General features: G+C 39.4%; 1 protein-coding gene across 4 annotated transcripts; it reads right to left on the bottom strand.

Annotated features, from left to right (window-relative positions):
- Positions 1–1,410: 1,410 nt before the first annotated feature.
- Positions 1,411–13,070, bottom strand: LOC116260541 (protein MID1-COMPLEMENTING ACTIVITY 1). Of its 4 annotated transcripts, none has more exons than XM_031638978.2 (9): positions 12,554–13,070; positions 11,587–12,437; positions 8,992–9,410; positions 7,191–7,294; positions 5,303–5,374; positions 3,133–3,239; positions 2,403–2,496; positions 2,053–2,126; positions 1,411–1,842 (listed from the first exon to the last, which is right to left on the bottom strand). In XM_031638978.2, the coding sequence occupies exons 2-8, from the start codon at positions 11,995–11,997 to the stop codon at positions 2,074–2,076; spliced, it is 1,260 nt and encodes a 419-aa protein (XP_031494838.1). In that variant the 5' UTR covers positions 11,998–12,437; positions 12,554–13,070; the 3' UTR covers positions 1,411–1,842; positions 2,053–2,073. The 4 variants fall into 4 exon arrangements, with proteins under 4 accessions (XP_031494838.1, XP_031494839.1, XP_031494837.1 ...); XM_031638979.2 differs by lacking the exon at positions 1,411–1,842 and adding an exon at positions 1,854–1,886; XM_031638977.2 differs by lacking the exon at positions 1,411–1,842 and having other exon boundaries at positions 1,854–2,126; positions 11,587–12,062; positions 12,174–12,437; positions 12,554–13,068.
- Between the last annotated feature and the right edge of the window lie 10,202 nt (positions 13,071–23,272).

Genomic DNA, 23,272 nt, shown 5'->3' with positions numbered 1-23,272 from the left:
TAGCAGTGAAGCCAGAACCATTTGGCTATGAGGAATTAATTCAAAAAAATTTAGACTCATCTGGTAAAATATTTTAGGGGATGAGCAGGAAGAGTATTGTATCCTACCGACTAACAAAATGGCTGAAACCCCTACTCTTTCCCATCCTCTCAAAGTAGAGTATGTTTTTTGGTGTTTTGTGATAAGCATCCCCACTATGCTTCAACTTGCATATTGGTGTCTCATTTTCCAGCACATCGAGTTGACACTTTAAGAATTCAAAACAGAAACTAGCTGCCTACCAGAATGTACCAACCCCCTCGAGAATGTAAAATCGTTTCGGGGGCACCTTTGATGAATTTGAATTTCAATTAATTGAGGAATCTATCAATTGGTGAAACCTTAGATATGAAAGAAAGAGATGCTAAGCTAGGAGTGACAACGGAACCTTTTATTCTAGGTTGGTAAATCTGGGTTGGGAAATGTTTTGCCTGTTGTGGCGAAAGATTCACATTAAGATTTATGGTTAACTGAGATATTCAGATTATGCTTTTACAATCGCAAAAGTTTAGTGGTACGGGAGGTCTGATCCCAAAGTCATGAATCTCAGATCCTTGGTATCTGAGATTTAGACTAATGAGGTAATTAAATGCCCCACTCTTAAGTTTTTAACGGGTACTGCTGTTATAGGTCAACCCACTAAATTGAAGTAAAAAGATTATGACCACAATCACGCAGATAACAGCCAAAATTACTCTACCCAGTCAGCCCCTTTCAGTTTAGGTTGAGTTGATATCTATCACTACCAAGATGAATATGAGAAGTGAACAATGAAGAAGCAGCAGAAAGCGAATGTCAGCTAAACACTGAACAAGCATAATTGATTAGATTCGAGGAAATGATATGATACGAGAAAAGAAGGCAAAGTAAGGACACAAATCTAAACGCTGCAAGTTTCCCCGTCATGTCAGTTTAAATCGAATTTACAGTATTAGGAAATGAAAGTTTGTTTCGCACGATTAATCCTTTATCATATTGAGGTCCGGACCTTTCGTTTCTATAATAAGTTTGATAGACTTAATTTTCGGGAAACCAAGCCGTTACATCTCGGTTTCTACCCACTCAGCTTGTTAAAAGCCTGGTCCAGTGATACCTCGATGAGTGGACTTCGGCTGGGCTAAGTTGCTTTGGCATACAAAGCCCGTGGGCTTAATACACCAAATTAAGTAGACAGATTCGTTTTGTGTTCAGACTCAATCCATCGAGATAGCAAGTGAACTGGCTCGGTCCAATGATGGGAGAGAAGGCACATGAAACTTGTCATTCAAGGCAAGTGTAGAGGCACCATCTATTCTTCTCGAACAAATGTCAAATTTCAGGTCTTCTTATCTGATCGAACGAAAGAGAAAACTCAGACTTGACTATTCCTTATGCTACTGAATTCTAAAACCTTACTCTAAATCAGATGTGCCTCGTAAAAACAATCGATACTCTTCTGGATAGTATTTCTCAACTTTCATTTGCAACAAGACTAGTGAAAAAATTAACTTTTTTACTTTTCATGACCAAGCTGACGTTGACGAGTCATTCCTAACAATGAAGTGTTATGGAGGGAACTTGCTTTCAACTGCTGCATAAATTTGAATCCCATACACGCGATGTGCCTCTTAACTCCAAGGAACTCGACCGATAACTTGAAAAGAAGCACGTGCTTGATCCTGTTCCTTCGCATTGCCAATAAAAAAACACTGGTTTTACTTCAGTTCTGTTACTCTACCTACTCCCGGAGCTTCAAAAACAGTTCAGTTGTTTCATGATGCTTTCACGTCCAGATCATGTGCCAAGTCGAAACTTCAAATGTAACTGGAAAAAGGTTAATGTGAAAATGACTTCCTCTGTAAATCCACCTATATAATGTACAAGAGACTGAACAACTCGCATAGTCTCAATAATTAAATGAAAAGAACCCTAAATATACAAAGCTGAAACCACCGTGCAGCATGTCACCTTCCAACATTTTTGTACAACTCAACTAAACCATCTAAGATTGATGTAAACATGGAGAAGACGGACCTCATCCACCCGTTTGTGAAATCATGATTCCATAACTTGCGATGGTGGCGGGCTGGTTTTGGTCTTGTAAGGGCCTGCCAGTGCAGTACGATCAGAACAGGGAGAAATCAAGACAGTAAAACATCACTGTTACACTAGAAAACAAAATGAAAATAGCACCGTCTTCTCTACATATTTAGCCCATTAACCATGATCGATTGATCAAGCATTCTTTGTTGAATTTAATGTCTGAGCCAAAAAAAAACAATCTCATTTGGCAAAAGAATGGTACTAGCCCCACCATTTGCCACTTTAGCTATTTTTTACTGAATATAAATATTGGCAAGGGATCATGCAACAAGATGGCATACCATATGCACCACGAATTTCCACTTCTCGCCATTCTTGTACAAGGGCGCAGCAACAACACATTAAATGTGAAAGAAAATCATCGCAGAGTCCCCCCTTCAGCAAAGAGCAAAGTGTTAGCAGGAAAACAGTAGTGAACGCGAACCTTATAGGTAGGGCAGCAAACAGCTTGGATCTGGAATAGCAAAATGCTCTAGAGGTTGAATTGGAAAAGGATCTTGTACATGATAAATTGGCAAAACACTCAAAACCAGATCTTATAGCTAGTACCTAACATTATACTAGCAAAAATAGATAAGACTAAAAACTGCTCCAACTTAGGTGAAAAATGCAAGAAAAATCTCCAGGATCTTATTAAGGATAGACTGTGTTGACCTGGCAGGCTGGCACAAACCCTGTTATCCACACCCAAGTAGACGGTCAACTTGCAGAAATACTCTGTTCAATGACGTACCATACATTAAGACATATAATTTTCTTTACATTCGGATACCCAAAAGCCATAAAGTATATCCACCAGACCCCCAGAGACCACATAGGACAATAGTATTTAAATTTTCATTATATTCCAAGCATGGTGGACCAATTACCTAAATGAAGCGCAATATGATACTCATGTTAAACAATTGACATGAGATATAAAACGATCAAGAGAACAGTGCAGCTTACTAATAATATGCACCGGCTCAGGAAATAAATGAAAAGCAAAGCCGAAGGGCAAGAAAGATTTACTGTAATGTTTAACATTTTGCGAAGTTTCCTCCTCATGCAGCAGGTATAGCAGCAGCATGATAGTATCAGTGAATACGTCATCAAATCATTGCAGGCCTGCTCTGGAGCTGAAGACAATAAAATGAGGATCAGATTGAAAATATCAATATATCTAAAGATAGTTTACCTAACACGATTAGGACTGGGCATCGGGCCGGGCCGGCCCGATAAGAACGTCAAAATCAAAGCCCGGAAACCGTATCGGGCCAGCCCGAGGCCCTGCCCATTTATAAACGGGCCGGGCCGGGCCGGGCCAATGTAATTTCGGGCCTCGGGCTTCGGTTAATGCCCGAAGCCCGGCCCCGACCCGATTGATAATTGGCCGGGCGGGCTTAGTCGGGCTTTTGGGCGGGGCGGGCCGGGCCGGGCCTGTTTCTCATTTCTTCTTTCTTCTCATCCTTCTCGCAAGAGAAATCGATCGAGCGGTTGTGGTGGACAGTCTATTGGAATGCAAAATCTGGCGATGAAATGAAAAAATAATCGACTAGTTGCGATTATAACGAGAAGCGAGGGAGAGCGTGATGAAGAGGCGGTAGCGAGGGAGAGGAGCGCGATGGAAGAAGCCCTAACGGGCAGAAAAAAAAATCGTCGAAAAAAAGTCGGACCTTTACGGTGATGGCGACAGCGACGGGTAGGACCGAAGGTTGATGGGGAGGACCGATGGCTGTGCAACGGCGATGGAGAGGACTGGAGGAGGCAGCCGAGGGCCGACGAGGAGGATGGGAGGAGGCAGTTTCAACGACGGAGATGAAACTTTTAACAACAAAAAGTCCAAAACCCTAAGTTACCTAAGTTCATTTTTGTAAAAAAAAAAAAAAATAATACTATAATAGTAATGTCGGGCTTCTCGGGCCACCGACAATCACAACGGCAAGCCCGAGCCCGGCCCGTTATTTACCGGGCCGGGCCAAGCCCGATAATAAAAGCTCGAAACTCAATTTTTCAAGGCCCGGGGCCGAGCCCGTGGCGGGCCGGGTACCGGGTACCCGGCGGTGGCCCGGCCCGGTGCCCAGGCTTAAACACGATGATTAAAGCAGAATTCTGGGCCCACAAACAGTTGATACCATGTAAACTGAAGAAAACCTTGTTGACATCCCAGAAGAAAAAGGATTTCTAGTTCTAAGAGCCATTAGCTTTTTAGTTCCATTTGAGATAAGGGAAAATAAAGTTACTGCAATATAAAAGAAAACAATTAGTTTTATGATGTCCAAGAAAGAAAACCACTTCTAGCCACCTGATCAATCTTATATATGTTCATAGAACACCATGTTAAAAGCAGCAACTTTTTTAACAAGTAGATGACAAACAGTCATTTGACTTTCAAAAGTACTTGTCATCAATGTTGTAAACATCGGTTGGTGCCATATCGATTGGCTCACCCATAAGGAATATCCCCGTCTTTCGATCTTCTGAATTAAAAACATATATATATAATATATATATATATTTGAAATCTTTCAAGTTTATTTATATAATGAAAATAAAAAATATAAACAGCTGTATCAGCCCTGTCTCATATTGGCAACGTGTCAATGCAACGTGTATCAGCGAGCATGCTCAGATACAAAGCGATATTAACAACACAGATTATGACAATATGTAATATACCTAATCAGATGGAATGGAAGTCAGGGTCCTCCAGTCATAGTTTCTGGCTTTTGTATTCCCAATGCCCAACATTTTCTTGACAGTGTGTGTGTCAACAAACATCAAGGCTTGTTCACATATCATGGTTTCATTCTGCCATTTAAAGGTTCTAGATATACAAGCTTGGCCAAGAAATCCAGCCATTGTTTTGAAAATGGAACATTTACACATAACAAAAAGAAAAGGACGGGTTTCATTGTCACTGCAGAAAATAAGCAGAGAACAGAAGTTAATGTAGTTCAAAAATTTTTCATGTTCTTCAAGAAGATCCAAGTTTTCAAAACACAGACCCTGGTAAGCAATCGAAGGTTCAGTGTCATTGCCAACAAATTTGATCAGAGACATCAAAAAGGGTTACGCACTCCAATCTAATCTAAAACATCAACTGGAATACCCATACATAAAGCATATGCACTCTTATTATTATGCAGTATGCGCAACCTGTTATTCAATGAAATCCACCAAACTAAAGTTGGATACTTACATATTTTTCCCTTTGATGCAACAGTAGCTATTTTTGAAAATGTTCCGCAAGGATAGAAGAAAGTCTTGAAGCCTGAAGCAAAGAAAATATCTTGAGTATGGCGACAGATACAAAAAGCCTAGAAACTTTTGAATTAATCACTACTGTTATTAAAAATGATTATAAAAAAAAATGAGATAATTTATAAAGCAATAATATTTTCCATAAAAGGCTTGTCAATCATATAAATAATTGCACGTCAGCTGGCTCTACATTGCAATTACATGGATATAATGTATCCATTGTAGAGAATGTTACACCAAATCTACGTTACATGGCGCTCATATACGTACTATGTGTGTCTTTCTTTTCTCCTTATTTGATATAAAATGAGACTCTACCTTTTCAATCAACTTAGGAAAAAGAGAAGGGTCTGGATGGATACTAAATGGAAGAAGAGCACGCATAGTACTTCTTTTCTTGTAATCTCCTGCCTCATTAAGGAGAATCTATGAAAACCTTTATATATATATGTGTGTATGTATGTGTGTGTGTGTGTGTGCGTATGTATGCTGGTGCTATTTTTGTGTGGACACTGACATGACTGATCATTTCCCAACACTTTATGTGTGTCAAGCAATGCTAAGATTAAAAAAGTATATCCACAGATGTATATACATATATATGTATACTTATATATACCTTTTAGTCTTGGCCGTATTTGACACATAAAATGTTGGGAAACGGTTACTCATGCGGCCATGCCAGTGTCCAAGAAAAAGCACCAGCTACACCTTTATTAGCTGCTACAGGGTATGATAGTGCACATGAAGCAAATGGACTGTGAAGTCTTACTTGGATAAAAAATGAGATCAGGGTAAACTAGAAAACAACATGATGGTCAGTAACCAAAAAATACATTTAAAAACTAATTGCATCCAGTGTCTGATTCTAGTTTTGGATCCAGGCAAAACCTATTAGTCTATGACGGGAATAAGTGGGCGTTCTTAGAGGATTCACCTATCAATTTTCAACAACAAAAATTAAACACGAGCAGTGAATCTAGCTAGAGAGAACAAGCCAAGCAAATATGCTATAAACTCCATAGTAGCTCCAGCTAGAAACATCCAGTCAAATATATGTCACAAGGAAGCACTGTAATGCAATCAACATGCCTTCGTCTTCTTCTTTTTCTTTTTTCCCGACAAGTAACCTTTCTTTTCAAGAGTTCATCCTTGCATGGTAGCTACCATTAACACAGATAACAATGAAAAACCAGGTGCACTAACAGATTGATACTCATAGAAACAACAAGGGGTGCCATGGACCACACTCATACGGGATCCAATACCGAATATGAGGCACCAGAACCATGTCAGGATCTACATAAAGTGGGGACACTAAGGAGAGAACTGAATCCAGGACCTAAGGAGCACACATGGATTGCATCCTGTTCGTACCCCATAAAATAACAAAATTTGTCAGTCATGTTTATGTCTTCAGCAACCATACCTGGTTCTATTTACAAACAGCGTCTACAGGACCAACCATAATATAAGTTCTAGCATTTTTCCTATACCAAATCCAGACCTGACTGACTTCAGCATGGATCAAGTCTGCATTAACCCGGACCTATTACCAACCCTAGGAATAAGTTATGCTCAGACTCTATAACATGTTTTCCACTTAAAGGGACTGATCTCACCACCAGAAGGGTGTTAACCTCTTAGCTAGGCTAAGAATCAGGCAACTAATGATCATATGGTATTCCTGAATATGTGGATGTTTAGACTGATTATTAACATTACATACACACACACACACACATGTATATATGAGAGAAAAGGAGAATAAAGATGCTCTCCATAAGATTGGAGAGAACATCAAAATGGAAGCAACGGAAACATACAAAGGGAGGGCTCCGAGCAGCAACCAAGTAAATCTGAATGCCATTCCTCATGTCTATATGATCCTCCAGTTGATACCAGATCATGTCCAGCTGGAGAAGTATTCCTACAGAAAAGAAGACTCAGCTGTCATACGACTCGTACCAAATTTTTGAACATTTATTAAAACCAAACCCCAACATAGGCTTCAAGAAATGTTTCAAACTGTGAGCTAACAACAAAGAGCTAGCCACCAAAATATTCCAAATCAATAACGTTTACCCATGTCCTATATCTTCAACAGAACACAATATTGTAAGTAGCTGCTGTTGCAATAATCATGTCCTTTAATGTTACCATAATATAGGTAAGGAGGCACAAGATCAACCAATTTTATTATGAGAATCCGATTAAAGTAGCAATTTTTTATTATTGAAGCCAACATTTAAGAATAATTAGAAATTCCATCTTTCAATAAAATGGTATCCTCAAGAATATAAGAACATATCACGATGAAATATAGGAACAGCTAATGAAAATATTCCCGGAATAGGGGAAATTTTGCAATCTTTGAATGCATGCCTGGTAACAGCATGCTATTAAAAGCTAAGCATATATGGTCACGTACAAGGATACACTTGCACATGCAAGCCAACTGCTGTGTCTGAAAGGGTTGTGATAAAAATGAACTCAGCAAACAAAACAACTAAAACACTATCATGTTAATAGTCGTGCTTATGACGTCTCAGACAAAATAACCAGCTAGAACACTTTAAAGGGTTATAAATATGTTCACAGTTGCAAGTGTGTCCCACCAAATGTGTTAGCACAAAAATCCCACGAGCAAGAACTAAAAAGAGAATAGCAGGCACAAAAATTCCCATGAGCAAGAACTAAAAAGAGAATAGCAGAGAGAGAAAACAATGTCAGCAGCAGTTGATGAAGCTGACCCAACCCCCAGAAAGCTGACCTACAGGGCACGCTAAAAGGGTTTCAGGTAACAAAACATGTCATGTAGCCTGCAGTTCACATTGGCATATCCTGAAAGTAAATTAAACTGTGAAATAATAACCCTTTTTCAAACACCTATTTTGTTGGATCTGTTCCTCCTATTCACTCCTATGGTTCATACAACACATCCATGTCATCCTCAGTAGTTTCTTTGGTTTGCTTTATCTTCTAATATATTAATTGAGGTGGAGCTGTTCAGAACCCCAATTTTTCCCCTTCTTCCTCCTTTCAATTTTCCTCCTTTTTATCTTTTTGCCCTTATTTCCTGTTGCACAATGCTAGGGGCATTTTAATGGGATATGTCAACTAGGTCATCCTAGCAATTGCAGTCCCTCCCAGATCATGTTTATCCCCGCCATGTAGACATTAATGACTGCATGCTAAGGATTGTCATTGGACAAATAAGGCAGCAGTTCTAGCAAGCCCATGGTTGGAAGATGGTTTGCAAGGGCAAGAACAGAAACACATTGACTAAGTCTTCTGTTCATTTCCAACAACAAGATAAACAGAAAATGGTGGAAACCTCCTGCTGACTAAAGGCTTGAGAACTTCACTGCTTCAAATCACTCAAAGTAGCTCCCTGCTGGAAAAAAAATTCAAAAATACTATAAATCACATGCTTCCGCCATTGCCAACCACAATTTTAATGCAGAAGGAAAGGGTGTTTCCCTCAAGAAACTGGATTAGAAGCCCTTGTTATTGCCTGTACTATGTTACTCAGGGAGAGAGGGAGAGAGAAAGGAAAATGATGATCCTGATGTTTTATGGCAATATCAATGGCATTCAGTTGCCCAATGGACCATCAAAACTAACCTTGAACCAGTATGAGCATCATTACGTTGCTGTTGACAAGTCTCTTCATACTGATATCCTTTCTCAGTATCATTACTTGGCAGAGTGTGCTCTTTATGTTTGGAAGTCTTGTTTTTTGGTTTATCTTCTGAATGTGAATTTGCAGCAGATTCTGTAACTTCAAGTAACTGCTGAATAACCTCACATTGCCGAAAATCCATGCTAGCTTGTGATCTTCGCAGTTCCATCTGAAGCTTCTCGTTTTCCTTCTTAAGAGCTTCATCAAAGCCCAAATTTGGATAACGGCATGAAAGTGAACTTTTTAATGCACAAGTGCCCTTTACAGAGGGAGCTGGTGTCAGAATTACATCTTTGACCTTTTCATCTTCTTCATCCAGCGTATATTCCCGCTGATCCTTTTCAATGTCTTCCAGTCTTTCCTACCACATTTTGAACAGAAAGCGGTAAGAACAATTGAGAAGAACATAAAACATTTTGCAAAAGCATAAAATACTATCCTGACAATCATCTTAAATGATCTGTTCAGAATTGTGTAAAAGGCTTTAGTAAGATAATAAAACAAGGCATATACTAATTTGACCTATCTAATAATTTTCTGAAAGCTAAGGTTGACTTTGAAATTTGAAGACTTAGAAACCCAAGTTCTGAAAAACAACACACAGAACCTTAAACGCTGGAAACTTAATTTTGATACAGTGCTCACTTAGCGTTTTGGATAACAGATACCTCAATTAACAGCAACTAGTTTGCTTGATATATGGTCCACAAGAGAAAAACATATGTGCAAGTGAACCAGAAAAATTAAACATCAGGTCGTTTCTCAACAAAGCGACTACCCTACAGACTAAGGTTCAATTGACTGAAGATAATTTTGAGAATGTTTACAAAAATGTGCTTCAAATTAGCCGTGACCTCAATAGAAAAATGCATACGCAAGTGAATCAGAAAAATTCAACATAAAGTCATTTCTCAACCAAGGAAACCACATCCTAGGGTTCAACCGTTTGAAAATAATTTGTGCTTCAAATTAGCCTTAACCTCACATATGCAATGGGTTACAAAGGCAAGCACTTAAGACAATAAAAAGAAAAAAGCGTTAAGCTTTAGCTTAAACCTGAATGAGGGAAAAGTATGAAGAAATGCGCTATCAGCCTATCACTATAGGTTATAAATCAGATAATCTCAAAGCTCCATGGCTCCAAGCTACTTGCCAGTTGCCAGGGTTCGGCTTTTCTGGTAAATGTAACCCACAATTAAACATTAAGTTGACAGGAGGTGATGGGCATGTATTCGTGGCATGAGGTAGGAACTGAGGCTCCTCGAGGGACCTTTGGTTTGTTCAGATGAACTCGGTCATAAAGTGATTTTCCTTGATGATAATAATAATAATAATGAATCAACGACTATTATTGTTATTAGTTTAACAACGACAATGATAGGAATAATAATAACAATAATAATAATAATATCGCTATTATTGTTATTTTATTATTCTTAGCAAACATTTTCCAAAATCTGATGTTTTAGGTAAACTGTCAATTTGGTAGCTACAGTTAGAGGAGACACCTTCACATGTTGAAGCCACTGAGGGCTGCATGCTACCAATTATTGCAGACTAAGAACATTTATGATCCTACCAAACATCAGTCCCATTCAATAATCATATGTAAAATCCACATCTCAACTTTAGAAGGATTGCTCCTAAAGTGCAAAATTGGGTTTTCACAGGGTTCGATCATCCATCAGAATAATTGAATTGTTCAAGCTGTTCCTTTGTTTGTCCGTGCACTTGAAAATGCTGGAGAAAGAAAACTTTCTATTTATATTGCATAAGCTTTTCTTTTTTTTTAAAAAAAAAAGGCCTTGAGGGGACTGTAGCGGTTGACGGGCCGGGTCAGGTTAAGGGCCTCAAGTTGGAGGAGCTCGAGACTCATATATAAGGCTTGCATCCCTTCTCACAAGCGAGCACACAATAGGGAGATTTTCTTGGTGGGCCATAGACGGCTACATAGGAGGCTTTACACCGGGAGGCAAATTGGAAGAGGCAACGGTAACCGGCCAACTTCCGGACCAACGATTCCGGCATAACCAAAAAAATTAGGTATTTCTCTCTTTTATACACACTCGTACATTTATAGTGTGCGCAGACAAGCATGAAAACATTTGGGAAACAAGAATTTTTCCGTTAAAAAATGAAGTTGCGACAGAAAAGAACGCTACCATCCATAGGAGGTGATTTTCATCTGAAATTTTAGCACCACAGAGTATTTTTGAAAAAGAAAAAAATCAACTTGGCTGGACGACGCATGTGAACAAAGGATTGAAAGAAAAAGAAAAAACCGTGGAGCTACCAATATTACGATACAATAACCTAAGAATGGGGTTGGACTTCGGTCGTGCCAACTTATCCGGAAGCATGCCGCAAGTTTCGAATAGTCACACTGCTTTCCAGAAAAGAGGACGTCAAAAACAATTCCGAGACCAAAAAAAAAAAAAGATGAATCAGAAAAACGAAATTCGCAGGCGCCTGACAATAGAAAATTCTCCAGCAAGCACAGTCGGGAAAACTGAAAGGTAAAGAAGATGGATCTTTACCCTCACTCTCGCATTATCCACCAAAGCGATGAGAGGGACGAGTTTAAGGTAGCGGTCAATCTCCGTCTGCGCCTTCCTGAATTGGTAGACGATGTTCCAACCCATCGCCAACAAATAGAGGTAGCTCCGATCCTGGCAACTACTGATCAAGACATACGACCTCCTTAGGGCGTCCTCCAACTGCTCCAGCGGCTCCCTCGTCTCCGGATACTTCTTGAGCTCAGAAATCCTCAGCTGCTCCAGCAGATTTCCGATCAACTTCAGATGCAACGCGAACTGCCTGCAATTTTTCTTATGCATCCGAGCCGTGGTTGCCGCCTTCACGATCATCCCTATCAGCTTGATCGCGTCCAATCCGGTGAGCTGAGCGACATTCGCAAGATCGCCCAGAGCATCCCAATTCGCAGCCATTCTAGTGCCTCTTCACCCTCTCTCCACGGTCTAATCCGTCCACATTTATCCAAAAGAAACCCTCACTGCAAAGAAGAAGCTAGAGAACTCAGAGAAACCAGGCTTCGGAAATTCTCAGGCAGAAAAGAACTCAAGAATTCACACAAGCTGCTGACTCGTTCCAAAGGAAACCCTACTCCGTTCTAAAAAGCTTAAGGAAAGCTCGTCTAAGACCCTTTTCTTCCAAAGACTGGCCAGAGCAAGCCTTTTTCCGGCGGAGGAGAAACTAACGAACCTAGATCTGCAACCAGAGCCCCGTTCTGATAAACTTAACCCAAGGAAACTCCACTGCGCAGAAAGCCTTAATGCAGGACTCCTCCGAAGCAGACCTTTACTACGACGCAAGGCAACGCGTTTTCCTCCTCATAAAAACCGGAGAAAAGGACTAGAAACCAGTCATTCTGCAAAACAAAACAACAGTCGCTAATCAGAACGAAAACAACCGTCATTAATCAGACAATCAAGAATGCAGGAAAAAAATAAGAAGAAAAAGAAGAAGATTCTGGAACACAGTTACCTCTCTTCCGACGATGTCGGTGACTCGCCGGATTCTCGCCACTCCCGGCGACAACGCAGCGGTCTCTCCCTCCCCTAAATTCCCTGGCCCTCTCTCACATTTGCCGCTCCCGCTCGGCACGGTTGCGGCTTAAGTGCAAGAAAAAGAAAATGACAAAAAAGTCCTTAACATATTAAAGGGGAAAACCAAAACAAGTTTTCGCACGGTTTGGGGGACCTTGTTGGAAAGCCTCCCGGCGGAAAATCAGAGAATGAGACGGAAATAAGGACAAACAGTAAGTGCAGAAGCGTCTTCCTGTTAGCTTCCCCACTTTATTTCCCGGGCAAAGCAACGAGCGCGCCAGATAAGAAGGGAAGGCGACAGAGAGACGTTGATTTGGGGGACCGAGACTCCGCTCTTGCTAATTCTCCCCCTCCTCGTGGCCAACGTCCTGAGCAGAAAAGGCTGTTCTTCAGCGAGCGGGCCGACCGGCGCAAGCCAGCAGCTGATGGCTCGCCCGTGAAGGGCTTCATTCAACTTCCCTCCTCTGGGCAGTAAAACTTTTTTCCCCATTGTCGCAATCTGAATCTGCTACTATATTATGCGAGATCGGACTCGGCGCCGATCGCTTGTCGACGAATTTCCGGGTGAGCGAAGGGCTACTACCCCACTGCTCAGGTAAAATACATCCACGTATCAATTCTAACTTCCGATTCCATTCGAAAGCCGATTTTTTCTATAACATTGCTCTGGTCTAAGATTATTTTGTGAATGAAATAGAAAATGTAGTCACTCCGTCCGTGCCTTGGACTCAAATGCTCGGTTGACAGACAGACGAGCGAGGGCAAGCACGTGGACCCCTTGGCCCATAGATAATTCCGCTCCTGTTCGAACCCCGGTTTCTTCAAGTAGAACTAAAAGGCGGAAAGTACGCAATACTATTTCAATTTCGCCTGAGTAAAAAATTTAAATTTGATATAAAGCATGCGAAAAATATTGTTATTTTATGCTTGTTTTTTCACTCAAAATTAGCTTGCAAACTAGTGCAAGCCTGAACATTTTCTTTTTCACTTGTTACGAGTCAAATAGTTGAAGCCCACTTCGCTATGGCAAAAGCACGATTTTAGTCGCTTTCATGTGACTCAAGTGAAGAATATTCGGAAGTCATGAGCTTGGTTAAGGTTCCGTATCACGCCAAACACGGCCCAGTGTTAAGTTGTTGTTATATCACATGTTCCAGTTAAGTGGCTCGATGCGTCCACATCCATCCTTCAAAAGAGGCCTTTTTAGGAGCAGAAGAGCGGTAGGTATTGACTTGCAGATTTAGTCACAGACAATAAACATGAACTTGTTCTGGGACAATGGCGTAGAAACGTAGCAAAGTGTGTGTGCTTTAACTAACTGAAAATCGCGTGAGCATGGCCAATCATACATAGCGATAATAAGATGCGGGATTTTTGATATAATGAATACTTTATGAGTATCACATGAATCTGTCTTAAAGATTGAGAACGGTTGATAGAACAATAGTATTAATATTTTATGAACTTACTCAAATCATTAAGACATATTAATGAGATACTCACCAAATAATGCGCAGGCAAAAGCTTAAACCTTCCTGAACTTCTGATTTTAGCACACTGGATTTAATGTAGAGGGTACAGTTTGGGCACTTCTGCTTGTTCGTTTGCAAAATTAACTTTGATGCATTGTATATTGTTGTATTGACCAGGTATAAGCGTATAAAAGAATAAATTTTTCTTTAGTACCAAATATTTTTGTTAAAGCTTTGAACCAAAAGTTCACAAAGAGGAACTAATACGCTGTGATTAGATTTTCAACATCTAAAAAGGCAGGCACTTAGTGTATTCCTTAGTTGAATCTCGTTCTTGGGTTTAATTCAACCAATCAAGTTTCTTTCTCTATATTCGACACCAAGTAGTAGTTGCAGGATACATAAAATAGAAACGAAAATGTACAACTTATAATTATAAACATAAACGAGGAACTCACGAATTTACAATAATTTTACTTCTGCACATCACAATAAAAACCAAGAACCGCAGAAAATATACATTAACACATAAATCTATAACAGTATACAAAAAGAACTTGATAAGACAAACATGGCGTTACCTATAATCCAAAAAACCTGTGTTGGTGTTATTGGAGACATGGTGTGATTATAAATGTTGTTTCTATATTAATCAAACTGTGTTTCTTAATAATGAAAACGTTGAAAATTTTCATTGAAAAACTTGAAATTTTATCGTGATCACTCAAAAATTTATATGGGGTGCCTACACCAGATCCGGGCTTGTGACTTGGACGCCCTTTACATAGAAAAATCTTGGCTCTTCCACTAGTTTTAATGGTACAATATTTTTCATATCAAACACCTTCATATATTCCTTAATTAATATCATTAAGAACAGTTTGAATAGCCATGAAGAGAGAATCAATCGGAACCATTCACGCATCCCATTTTGTGGCACCCCAATAACGTCGCAAAAGTTTTACAAGATACCTACCTACATAAAGAAGTTGGTGGAGGTGTCTCGTGACACTTACCACCGTGTTTGAATGTGAAGTGCCGTCGACTAACAAAGTCTGTTGTCGGAGGCCATTTCTTCCAATATTTAATATGCTGTAAGTATATTCTTTTAGTAGCTTCTTCGTCTCACCAGGATGTCATCCTTGGTCACGTTAAAGTAGAGAAGGAATCCTTAAAACATTTGGCGACGTAAAAAAAAAAAGAAAAAAACAACTTTGCTCGGGTATCGGAAAGGCATTTGGACCCTAGATAGAAAAGTAAAATATGGCAAAATAAAAGGTCAATTGCATGACCGAAAAGTTACAAGATATCGCAACTTTTTTATTGAATGACGAAAACATTAATCTCGAAGTAAGAAACCTGATTGCGCCGGTCTAACTTTTAATTTAGTCAATATAATATATCGAAGACGAATCTTCTAAAGGAAATGATGAAACTTGACAAGGCACGCCGGGTTTCTGCGCCAATGTAGAGTTAGTGTATTAAAAAAAAAAAAAAAAAGTGAAAACTGCTGCCTTAAGAAAAACTGTTTGGATGACAACTTAAAATCAAGTTTTAAGAGACAAAATCTGGTTTTGCCTAAAACACAATTTTTAAGAATGCTTGAATGATATTAAAATTTGGTTTTGCCAAAGCCTAGTTTTTATGAATAGTTTGAAAAACCTGCTTACCCTGGGTTTTGCAGGTAAACTAATGTTTGCTTTTAATCCAAACTAAGTTTACAAAACTGGATTTTTAACTGGGTTTTCACTATCTTGGTTTTCATAAAACTAAGCTTTTTTTTTAGAGTGTCATCCAAACATTCTCTAAATTGTTAGTAAAACCATTATAGACCACTGTTAATGCACCATATGACGATACTATTTTTAAAATTTTATCTATTTGGCGACATCTATAAATGCTCTGGCTAATATTAGTTGTTAGGTATCGGCTTGTGTTTGTGTTTTTAAATAAATTTTATAATAAAATATTAAAAACGGAATTGACATTTTTTATTCGTATATTGATTGACATAGGCTCATAGGCTTGAATCGCTCGTCTCAAATAGAATTATCGATCGACTTATATGTATAAATATTAGTAATAATTTTCAAATAATTTATCTCTGAAAATTTTAAAAATCGGAAAAACAGCCACCGTGACGCACAAGTGGGAAGGTGAGCCATGCCAGCTGTCTTCCAGCTGTTTTCTGAGGGTGGGAAGTAATTTACGTACAAGTGCTTACATTTTGTCTAAATTTCAATAAAAAGGCGATATGCCCGAAAAAAGACATCTCCGGGATCATATTTTGCTAAAACTGACAAAAGAGAATTTATCTACGTGTGATTCTTTTGTCAGGGGAGTGAACGGTGGAGACAATTTGAACTCATTTTAAACCTCACATGCCCTTGTTTGCCAGGGACAGGACGGGGCACTTCTCTCAAGCTTCGTCGTCCGCCCGTGACTCCGTTCATCCGTGACCTGTAAAACTTTGCTACTATAAATAAAATAAAATAAGATAGTGGTGAGACCAACAGTACATTATTTTCTATTTTGCAAGTCACCGTTCGAAATAAAACTATTTCAGGTGTCATTCTCGCGCATAAATAAACAAAGGGAGTGCACTAAGTTCTAACTTTATCATGCGCTCAAAAGCTTTCCTAAGCAATTGAGGAGCCGCGTTGTGGTTGGAGTGGGCAATTGCCCACACCAGACCACTAAATTTTAATTTTTCATTTTTTACATATGAGTGCCCTTTAAGTTTAAAATTTACACTTAGAGTGCTCCTTAACGAGACATCTCAAGAGAAGAAAACGTTGTTTATTATATTCGTATTGTTGTTGAAGGTCGTCGCGTCGCCCGTTATTAACAAAAAGAAGTGCGCTAAAAAGAAAGAAGGACGAGGAATGGTTTCACATTTTTTAAGACGTCGAGTGTGGAAATATAGCGAGGGCGGTTACATGGTCGCCACTAAAAGTCGCACTAGTGGGCGTACTGTCAGCGCATCAACAAAGGCTGTTGATTGTCAGTAACGCCAATTTTAAACCACAATGAAAAGACCTAGAGCCCACTAGGTCAGTGGGTGAGACTTTTTTGTTTTTTCTAAGAATTTTATTAGATTGACTACTTAGAGTAATGGAATGGATAAATAGCAGAGCATTAAGGTAAGATACAAAAACCATACCTCTTAATTTTCTGTTTAAAAAGTATTATAAACCAAAAGGTGAACATCCTAGATTGTTCATAAATGGTAATTCATGTTTTAATTCAAGTTATTTTTGTAAAAACGATTGATTTTTCTACGATAAAATATTTGATGTCATAAGAGCTGTTCATCATTTTTAATGACTCGCTGTTTCATCATCAAATCACTCGCAAAACCATATCTATCAAGTTAGATTACATAAAAAAAAAATATTTTTAATAGGTATGGATTTCGTCTCTTACGTAAGTGGTCTGGTATTTGCCAATTTAACTTGTCCACAAACAAGTGCTGTGCATAGTGGCAAAAGTTCGGTCCACATATCGACACGAAAATGTCTAAAGTTGAGCGACTCTGGCGCTCATCTCTTGGAATATTCTGATGGAGGCTTTCTTTACATTTAAAATAAACAAAAAAGTCCTGTCAACAAAACACACACACACATAAATTGATTGCATTATCAAAAAAAGTTTTAATTTAAAAAAAAAAAAGACAAGAAAAATCAAGCAAATATATTAGAAGCACTGAAAATAATAATACAGTTTTTATCTGTAAATAACGTAAATTTTATGGGTTGGTGTGGGCAACTAGAGTGTGACTCGGCCATTGTCAATAGGGACATGAACCTCCGAAGGCTTGTTAGAAGAAAAAAAGTTGTGTGCCCCGTGAAAGAATATTTTGGTAATTTGTTAAAAAAAGAAAGGTTCTTCATTGTCTTTTTGTATTTTCTTGCATCTTCATTTTTATCTTCACAATTTTTTCTTTCAAGTGTAAATTAAGGGTATTTTAGTCATTAATCATACTAACACACACGACGACACAAAGTCGAATCTTGATTCAAGCGATTGAGGTAAAAATTGGCCGATCTTTTGAGGTCCACACTCGCAGACTTAGGCCCACCGGGCCCAATTGTTTTACAAAACAGTGACCATTGGAAGAATAACAATCGCTATGCTATTATAGGCATCAAACACAGTATTGACTGACTTTAATGAGAATGGTTAGACTTATTGTCACACAAACCCAACTATTATGAATTCACTTCTGTTTCCATGTCAATTGAAAAGGACCGACCCCGGAAGACGTGTAAATGCGACAAAATCTGCAATTGCAGCATGTTAGGGAATAGATTATTTGAAATTCGTTGGACGGGACGGGCGACCAAACGGAAGATTTTTTAAGTGATGTTGAAATGTTTAATTAGACATCTAAAAGACAATCTATAATTGGTATGATAATGGAAGTATAAATAAACAATTTGGTAGGGCCACTAGGTGGGTGAATTACAAACAAGAGCAAGCCACTACCATCATGTGAGGATGACTATAAAAATAACGAAAGGTAGGCTTTACGTGAAAAGGAGACGCACTTTTCCTTCTCTCTCTCTGACGACGGAATTATCAATTATGAAAGTCGCATTCTTTAATCGAAGGTGTTTGTTGGAGGAAGAATATGGTAGATGGAGGCTGCAGATGCGAGGGATATCAGCGAGAATCCGAATATGAGCAATTTACGCAGAAGGTGCACATGTTTTTCCTTGTTCCCAAAGAAGTGCCTCGATTTTAGTGCATTGCAAGCGTGCACTTTAGTGGCTTCAATTGGGAGATCATGTTCAAAGTGCATTGAACTCGCAGGTAATACTGAACTATAGAGTAAGACAGAAACTAAAGCTCGCCCCTTCATTCCAGAAAAAAAAAATTTGGTAGGAATGTACAATGAACGAACCAAGCCCGAGTCGAGTAAATCGAGTGTGAACTCTAGCTTAACTCAATTTAAACTTGTGGTATTTGGTTCGAAAAGCTCATTTTGATTTGAAAATATATTTTAATAATATATATATATATATTATATTTTATTATAATTAATTATATATATTATATTATATTAAAAATATATATATTTTTTTGATGGGTTGAGCCCCGCTCAAGTTTCAGGTGTCCAGCCTAACTACGTGTACTCGCCTGGCTGGAGGCCGCCTCTTTGACTACATACATACACATCATTCATTTGTTTCTCGGTAGCTATGATGAGTGCAGCACCATCATTTGATGGCCCTCCGACAGTGACTGGTCATGGCCTCTCAGGGAAAATGGTGCGTTGGGCATGCGCCCATCATCATCATCAGCTCCAGTAGATTCCATGCTCATGCTTCTTGGCAGAAACCTTATCGATGGCCAAATTAATGGCTTCCAATAGATCAGGCGGTCAACTGCAATAATCAAAATCTTGGTGAGCGGGTCGCCAATGAAACAATTATTGTATGAATAATAGTAAAAACCAGTTTGCCTTTTGAGTTCCTCAACATAAAGAGCCAGGTTTTGCAGACAGAAACGAGCGAAGTTGCTTGTTGACTTGGTTAAATAAACTAGAATGCAATGCACTTGGTAAATAATCTAAAGAGGAGCAATTGCAGGCAAACTTGTGTAAGGTAAAGCAAATTTCATGGCGTGAATGCCGGTGAGAATTTTGTGAACTACGTGTTGCGATTTTGTTTGACACGGATGTCGGTGCGATAATGGCGGTGGTTGGGCCTCATTAATGTATAGGGACTACTTGCTAGGAAACAAGTCCATCATCAGGTGGTCTGGCCCTCGAAGGATTCCTCTTCATCAGACGACAAACAATGGGCACCATAATGCTGTCTGTATATTTGCCTCTGCAGTTGTACAAGAAAGGCATGCATTGCTCCCTCCCAACATTTGCTTTTGCAACAATGCCGCAAAGAATCGCGCTGCATTAGTCACGTCGAATCAACGTGAACCCCTCTTGATTTTTTACCACTTCACGGTTGATATAAATTACCAAAAAAAAGTTCAAAAGATTAGTAAAAGTTCTAAACTTGACACTGGGCACAATCATTAGCTAATTTTGCAATTACAACAGAGCCAAGGCCTGGCCTTGTTTGGCGTACTGCAACCGAGGTGCGCTGGTGGCGCATAAGCGCCACCTCCAATTCGAACCGCAGGTTATGTTTCTCGGAGTACAAGAGGTGAAACATGCACCCAGCCAGCACCCAATTAGAAGGGTATTCAAGATCATCCAGGTCTCGAGGAAGCAACTCCAGACCTCTTAATGCAACCTCAACAGAACCAAGGCCCTCACAGGGAACAGTCCATTGATTTTGGCCAAAACTTGAGCTCAGTTTTTCCCAACATCATGAAAAAAACAATGAAGAGTATTTTATTATGTTGCTTTCAAGATTCTCTTTTAAGATGGAACACATTCCTTGAGAGTGTTCGTTGTTCTAAAGCATTTAACCAATGCATTCTTCATGTTCTGCTGTGCTTTTAGTTTGCCTCAAAAATTTTAATGAGTTTTCTCTTTGGCGTTTCTTAGTTCCTAGGTGGTCGACGGCCCCCACCACCTTTGATAACATGCAGGTTAGCCTTATCTCATCCCACTACCGCCAAATTGTCACCACCACCATACAGCACCCACACCGTCCCTCTTTGCCACCACAAGTGGCCGTTACCATCTTATTTAATTCACAACGATGCACGCCTAAAGTGCAAAGGCAGCAATCTTGGGCACGACCGAACCCTTCCCTGTGAAGCTCAGGTTCAACACAGTGGGCACCATTTTGTTATTGGAAAGGTAAATATTCAAATGCAACCAAATTCAAGCACATGTGAGCACGACACAGCAACACAAATTTTATGAAAGGATGACAAAATTGTGGGGCTCTCTGTTCCCCACCATGGCACCCCTTTATCTATTTCTTTGTCCATTTTCTTGCCGCTTGCACCTGGGGATACCTTTTGGATTACACAGAAGGGAAAAACTTGGACGGGGTCGCATTTAATCTGTACCACCAAGTCTTATCTGCTCAACGCTTATGCTCCATCCTGTATGAACATCCTCCAGGGAACTTCAAAAAGAGATACATCTCAATGCAAGAAGCTACTCTTTTGAGGTGTTCTTTTCCCATACGCTCATGGGGTCAGAGCATATCCGCTGTAGCAAGCTGCATAGAAATTAGAATCAGCAGCGGTTGTCTCCCTGTTCCATCACTGCGACAAAAATAAATGGTTTTTCAGGTGCAATGCCCATGCCTGAACCACAGCCTTGATGACCCTAGTACGCAGTGCGCAACCAACAACTATTCTACTTCATTTTTATCAGCTGATCATAATTGTTGAACTGCCCGCATTGAGCGTTAGGGAACAACTGCAGTTGATCATTTTTCAGAAAAAAGCTTGAGGCCATAGATGAAGAGTACTAGAAGCTAGGAGGCCATGAAGCAGAAGAATGTGAAAAACCATGATGGTGGGGCAGAAAAGCAGACCGATCAATCAGAAAAAAAATCCATCTCCATTGGAAAAAAAAAAAAAATTATGCTACTGCTTAGAATGCTTAAACCTTATGTTTGCAAATCCTGGGAAGAGAAGTGGAAAACGGTGAAACAGATTAATAATTGCTTCAATTGGAAAAAGGACGACTGCACGTTCACGATTCATCAAAACTACCTTGGATAGCATTATCCGGTAATATCCACTTTTCTGCCAATTTCATAAACATTAACAACCATGGGTAAGAAAAATGAGGCAAAAAATAAGAGGAGAATCATGTGCCGTAGTGCAAAAAATAAAAGGAGAATCATATGTTATAGTGCATGTACCATGTCCGGAACATTGTGGTCTTGGAAGCATGTGCCCTATAAGATTTCTATAAGCAACTATTTGAAATTTTTGTTTCGACAAATATGAGGAAAAAATTGGAATTCCAGGCACACAAACATGAAGAGAACTTAGAGAAGCGCCCGCAAGCTTAATTTCCAGCTTATTGTTTCAGTTTCATTCTTCACCTCTATCAATGTATTGAATTTTAAAAAAAAATCCTACATAGAACCAACGAGAAATTATCCACCAACAACTTCAGGACACTGGGTAAGACGCCCAGTCAAGCTATTAATATTCCACAAGCCAAACATCAGTGAAGTAGAAGCATCAGTGAAGTAGACATTTATTCCTGAATAGCAATGGTGATGTGCTACTTGCGCAAATGATCCAGGCATAAATTTTTTACGTTTGATATATATATATATATATTTTTGTGCCGAACAGAACAGTTCCTGGAGCATGACTTTAAAGGGTTAAAGATGCGTCAATTGGATACGTTGACTTCAAGTTTCTGTTTGTTCTGGGTGAAAAGAAGGTAGCACTACCACCTAGAGAAGAGGGCAGAACCCCCTGCCTCAAGGTCCAGGGCTACATTGGGGCCCTGAGGGGAGACAATGCACTGTCAGCTTGGTACCGTGCTCCACCCCATTGAACCATGCACGTAATGCTTACAGGAATAGAACCATGGACGCGGAGTCCCACAGGCTATATAGAATGACCGCCTATGGATTGGATACATTGCTTTCAGTAGGCACATATATCCTTTTGTGGAAAATTAAAGTGCGTGTTGAACTTAAATATTGCTTATTTGGAGTGTGGCAGATCTCATTTCCTTGTCACATGATCATAAGTGACTCCTTATTTGCAAAGTCCACTGCCTCCATGAGAGCATTAGGGTGCAAAAAGTGCTCATGTATCATCTGTATATTTAACAAGTTAATTGACATGTGCTCATGTCAGAATTTCGAATATATAGTCCCCTCTGTTGCAAGATATTGAAAATTGAGGTTCATAATTCCCTATCCTGGAGAATCTTCTGAAGGACAAGAACTCCAGATCAGGGCATGTTTCCAGTAGTTGCATAAGCATGACCCAAATATATTGATCCCGTCCAAGTGCTCCTGCACATTGGAAGTTTGCGCTCTAATTCCCATGGAAATACCACATTGGACTCATTTCTCATATGAGGTCGCATTCCATCTTATGAACATTGTAACAGATTAGAATAACCGGTTTGGCTAAAGTCAAGGAGACACTCAGAAGCCCTAATACCACGAAACAACTGCATGCTATATTTGTTGATTCAGCGAACGAGTTTTATCTGGCTTGCCTGCTGAGCATGGCCACATGCATGTAAGAAAAAAAGAAGAAGAAGAATCAGATTC

The sequence above is a fragment of the Nymphaea colorata genome, chromosome 9 (genome assembly GCF_008831285.2).
Source record: "Nymphaea colorata isolate Beijing-Zhang1983 chromosome 9, ASM883128v2, whole genome shotgun sequence".
NCBI classification, from domain to species: Eukaryota; Viridiplantae; Streptophyta; class Magnoliopsida; order Nymphaeales; family Nymphaeaceae; genus Nymphaea; species Nymphaea colorata.
This window is presented reverse-complemented; position numbering and strand designations above follow the sequence as displayed.

What these genes read in the sequence shown, in the direction of transcription:
- LOC116260541 (XM_031638978.2), bottom strand. Translation starts at nt 11,997, where the DNA reads ATGGCTGCGAATTGGGATGCTCTGGGCGATCTTGCGAATGTCGCTCAG. An exon ending in TGGATAATGCGAGAGTGAGG is followed by an intron (nt 9,411 to 11,586) that starts GTAAAGATCCAT and finishes AAAATGTGGTAG; the next exon opens with GAAAGACTGGAAGACATTGA. An exon ending in GGAAATTCGTGGTGCATATG is followed by an intron (nt 2,127 to 2,402) that starts GTATGCCATCTT and finishes CTGCACTGGCAG; the next exon opens with GCCCTTACAAGACCAAAACC.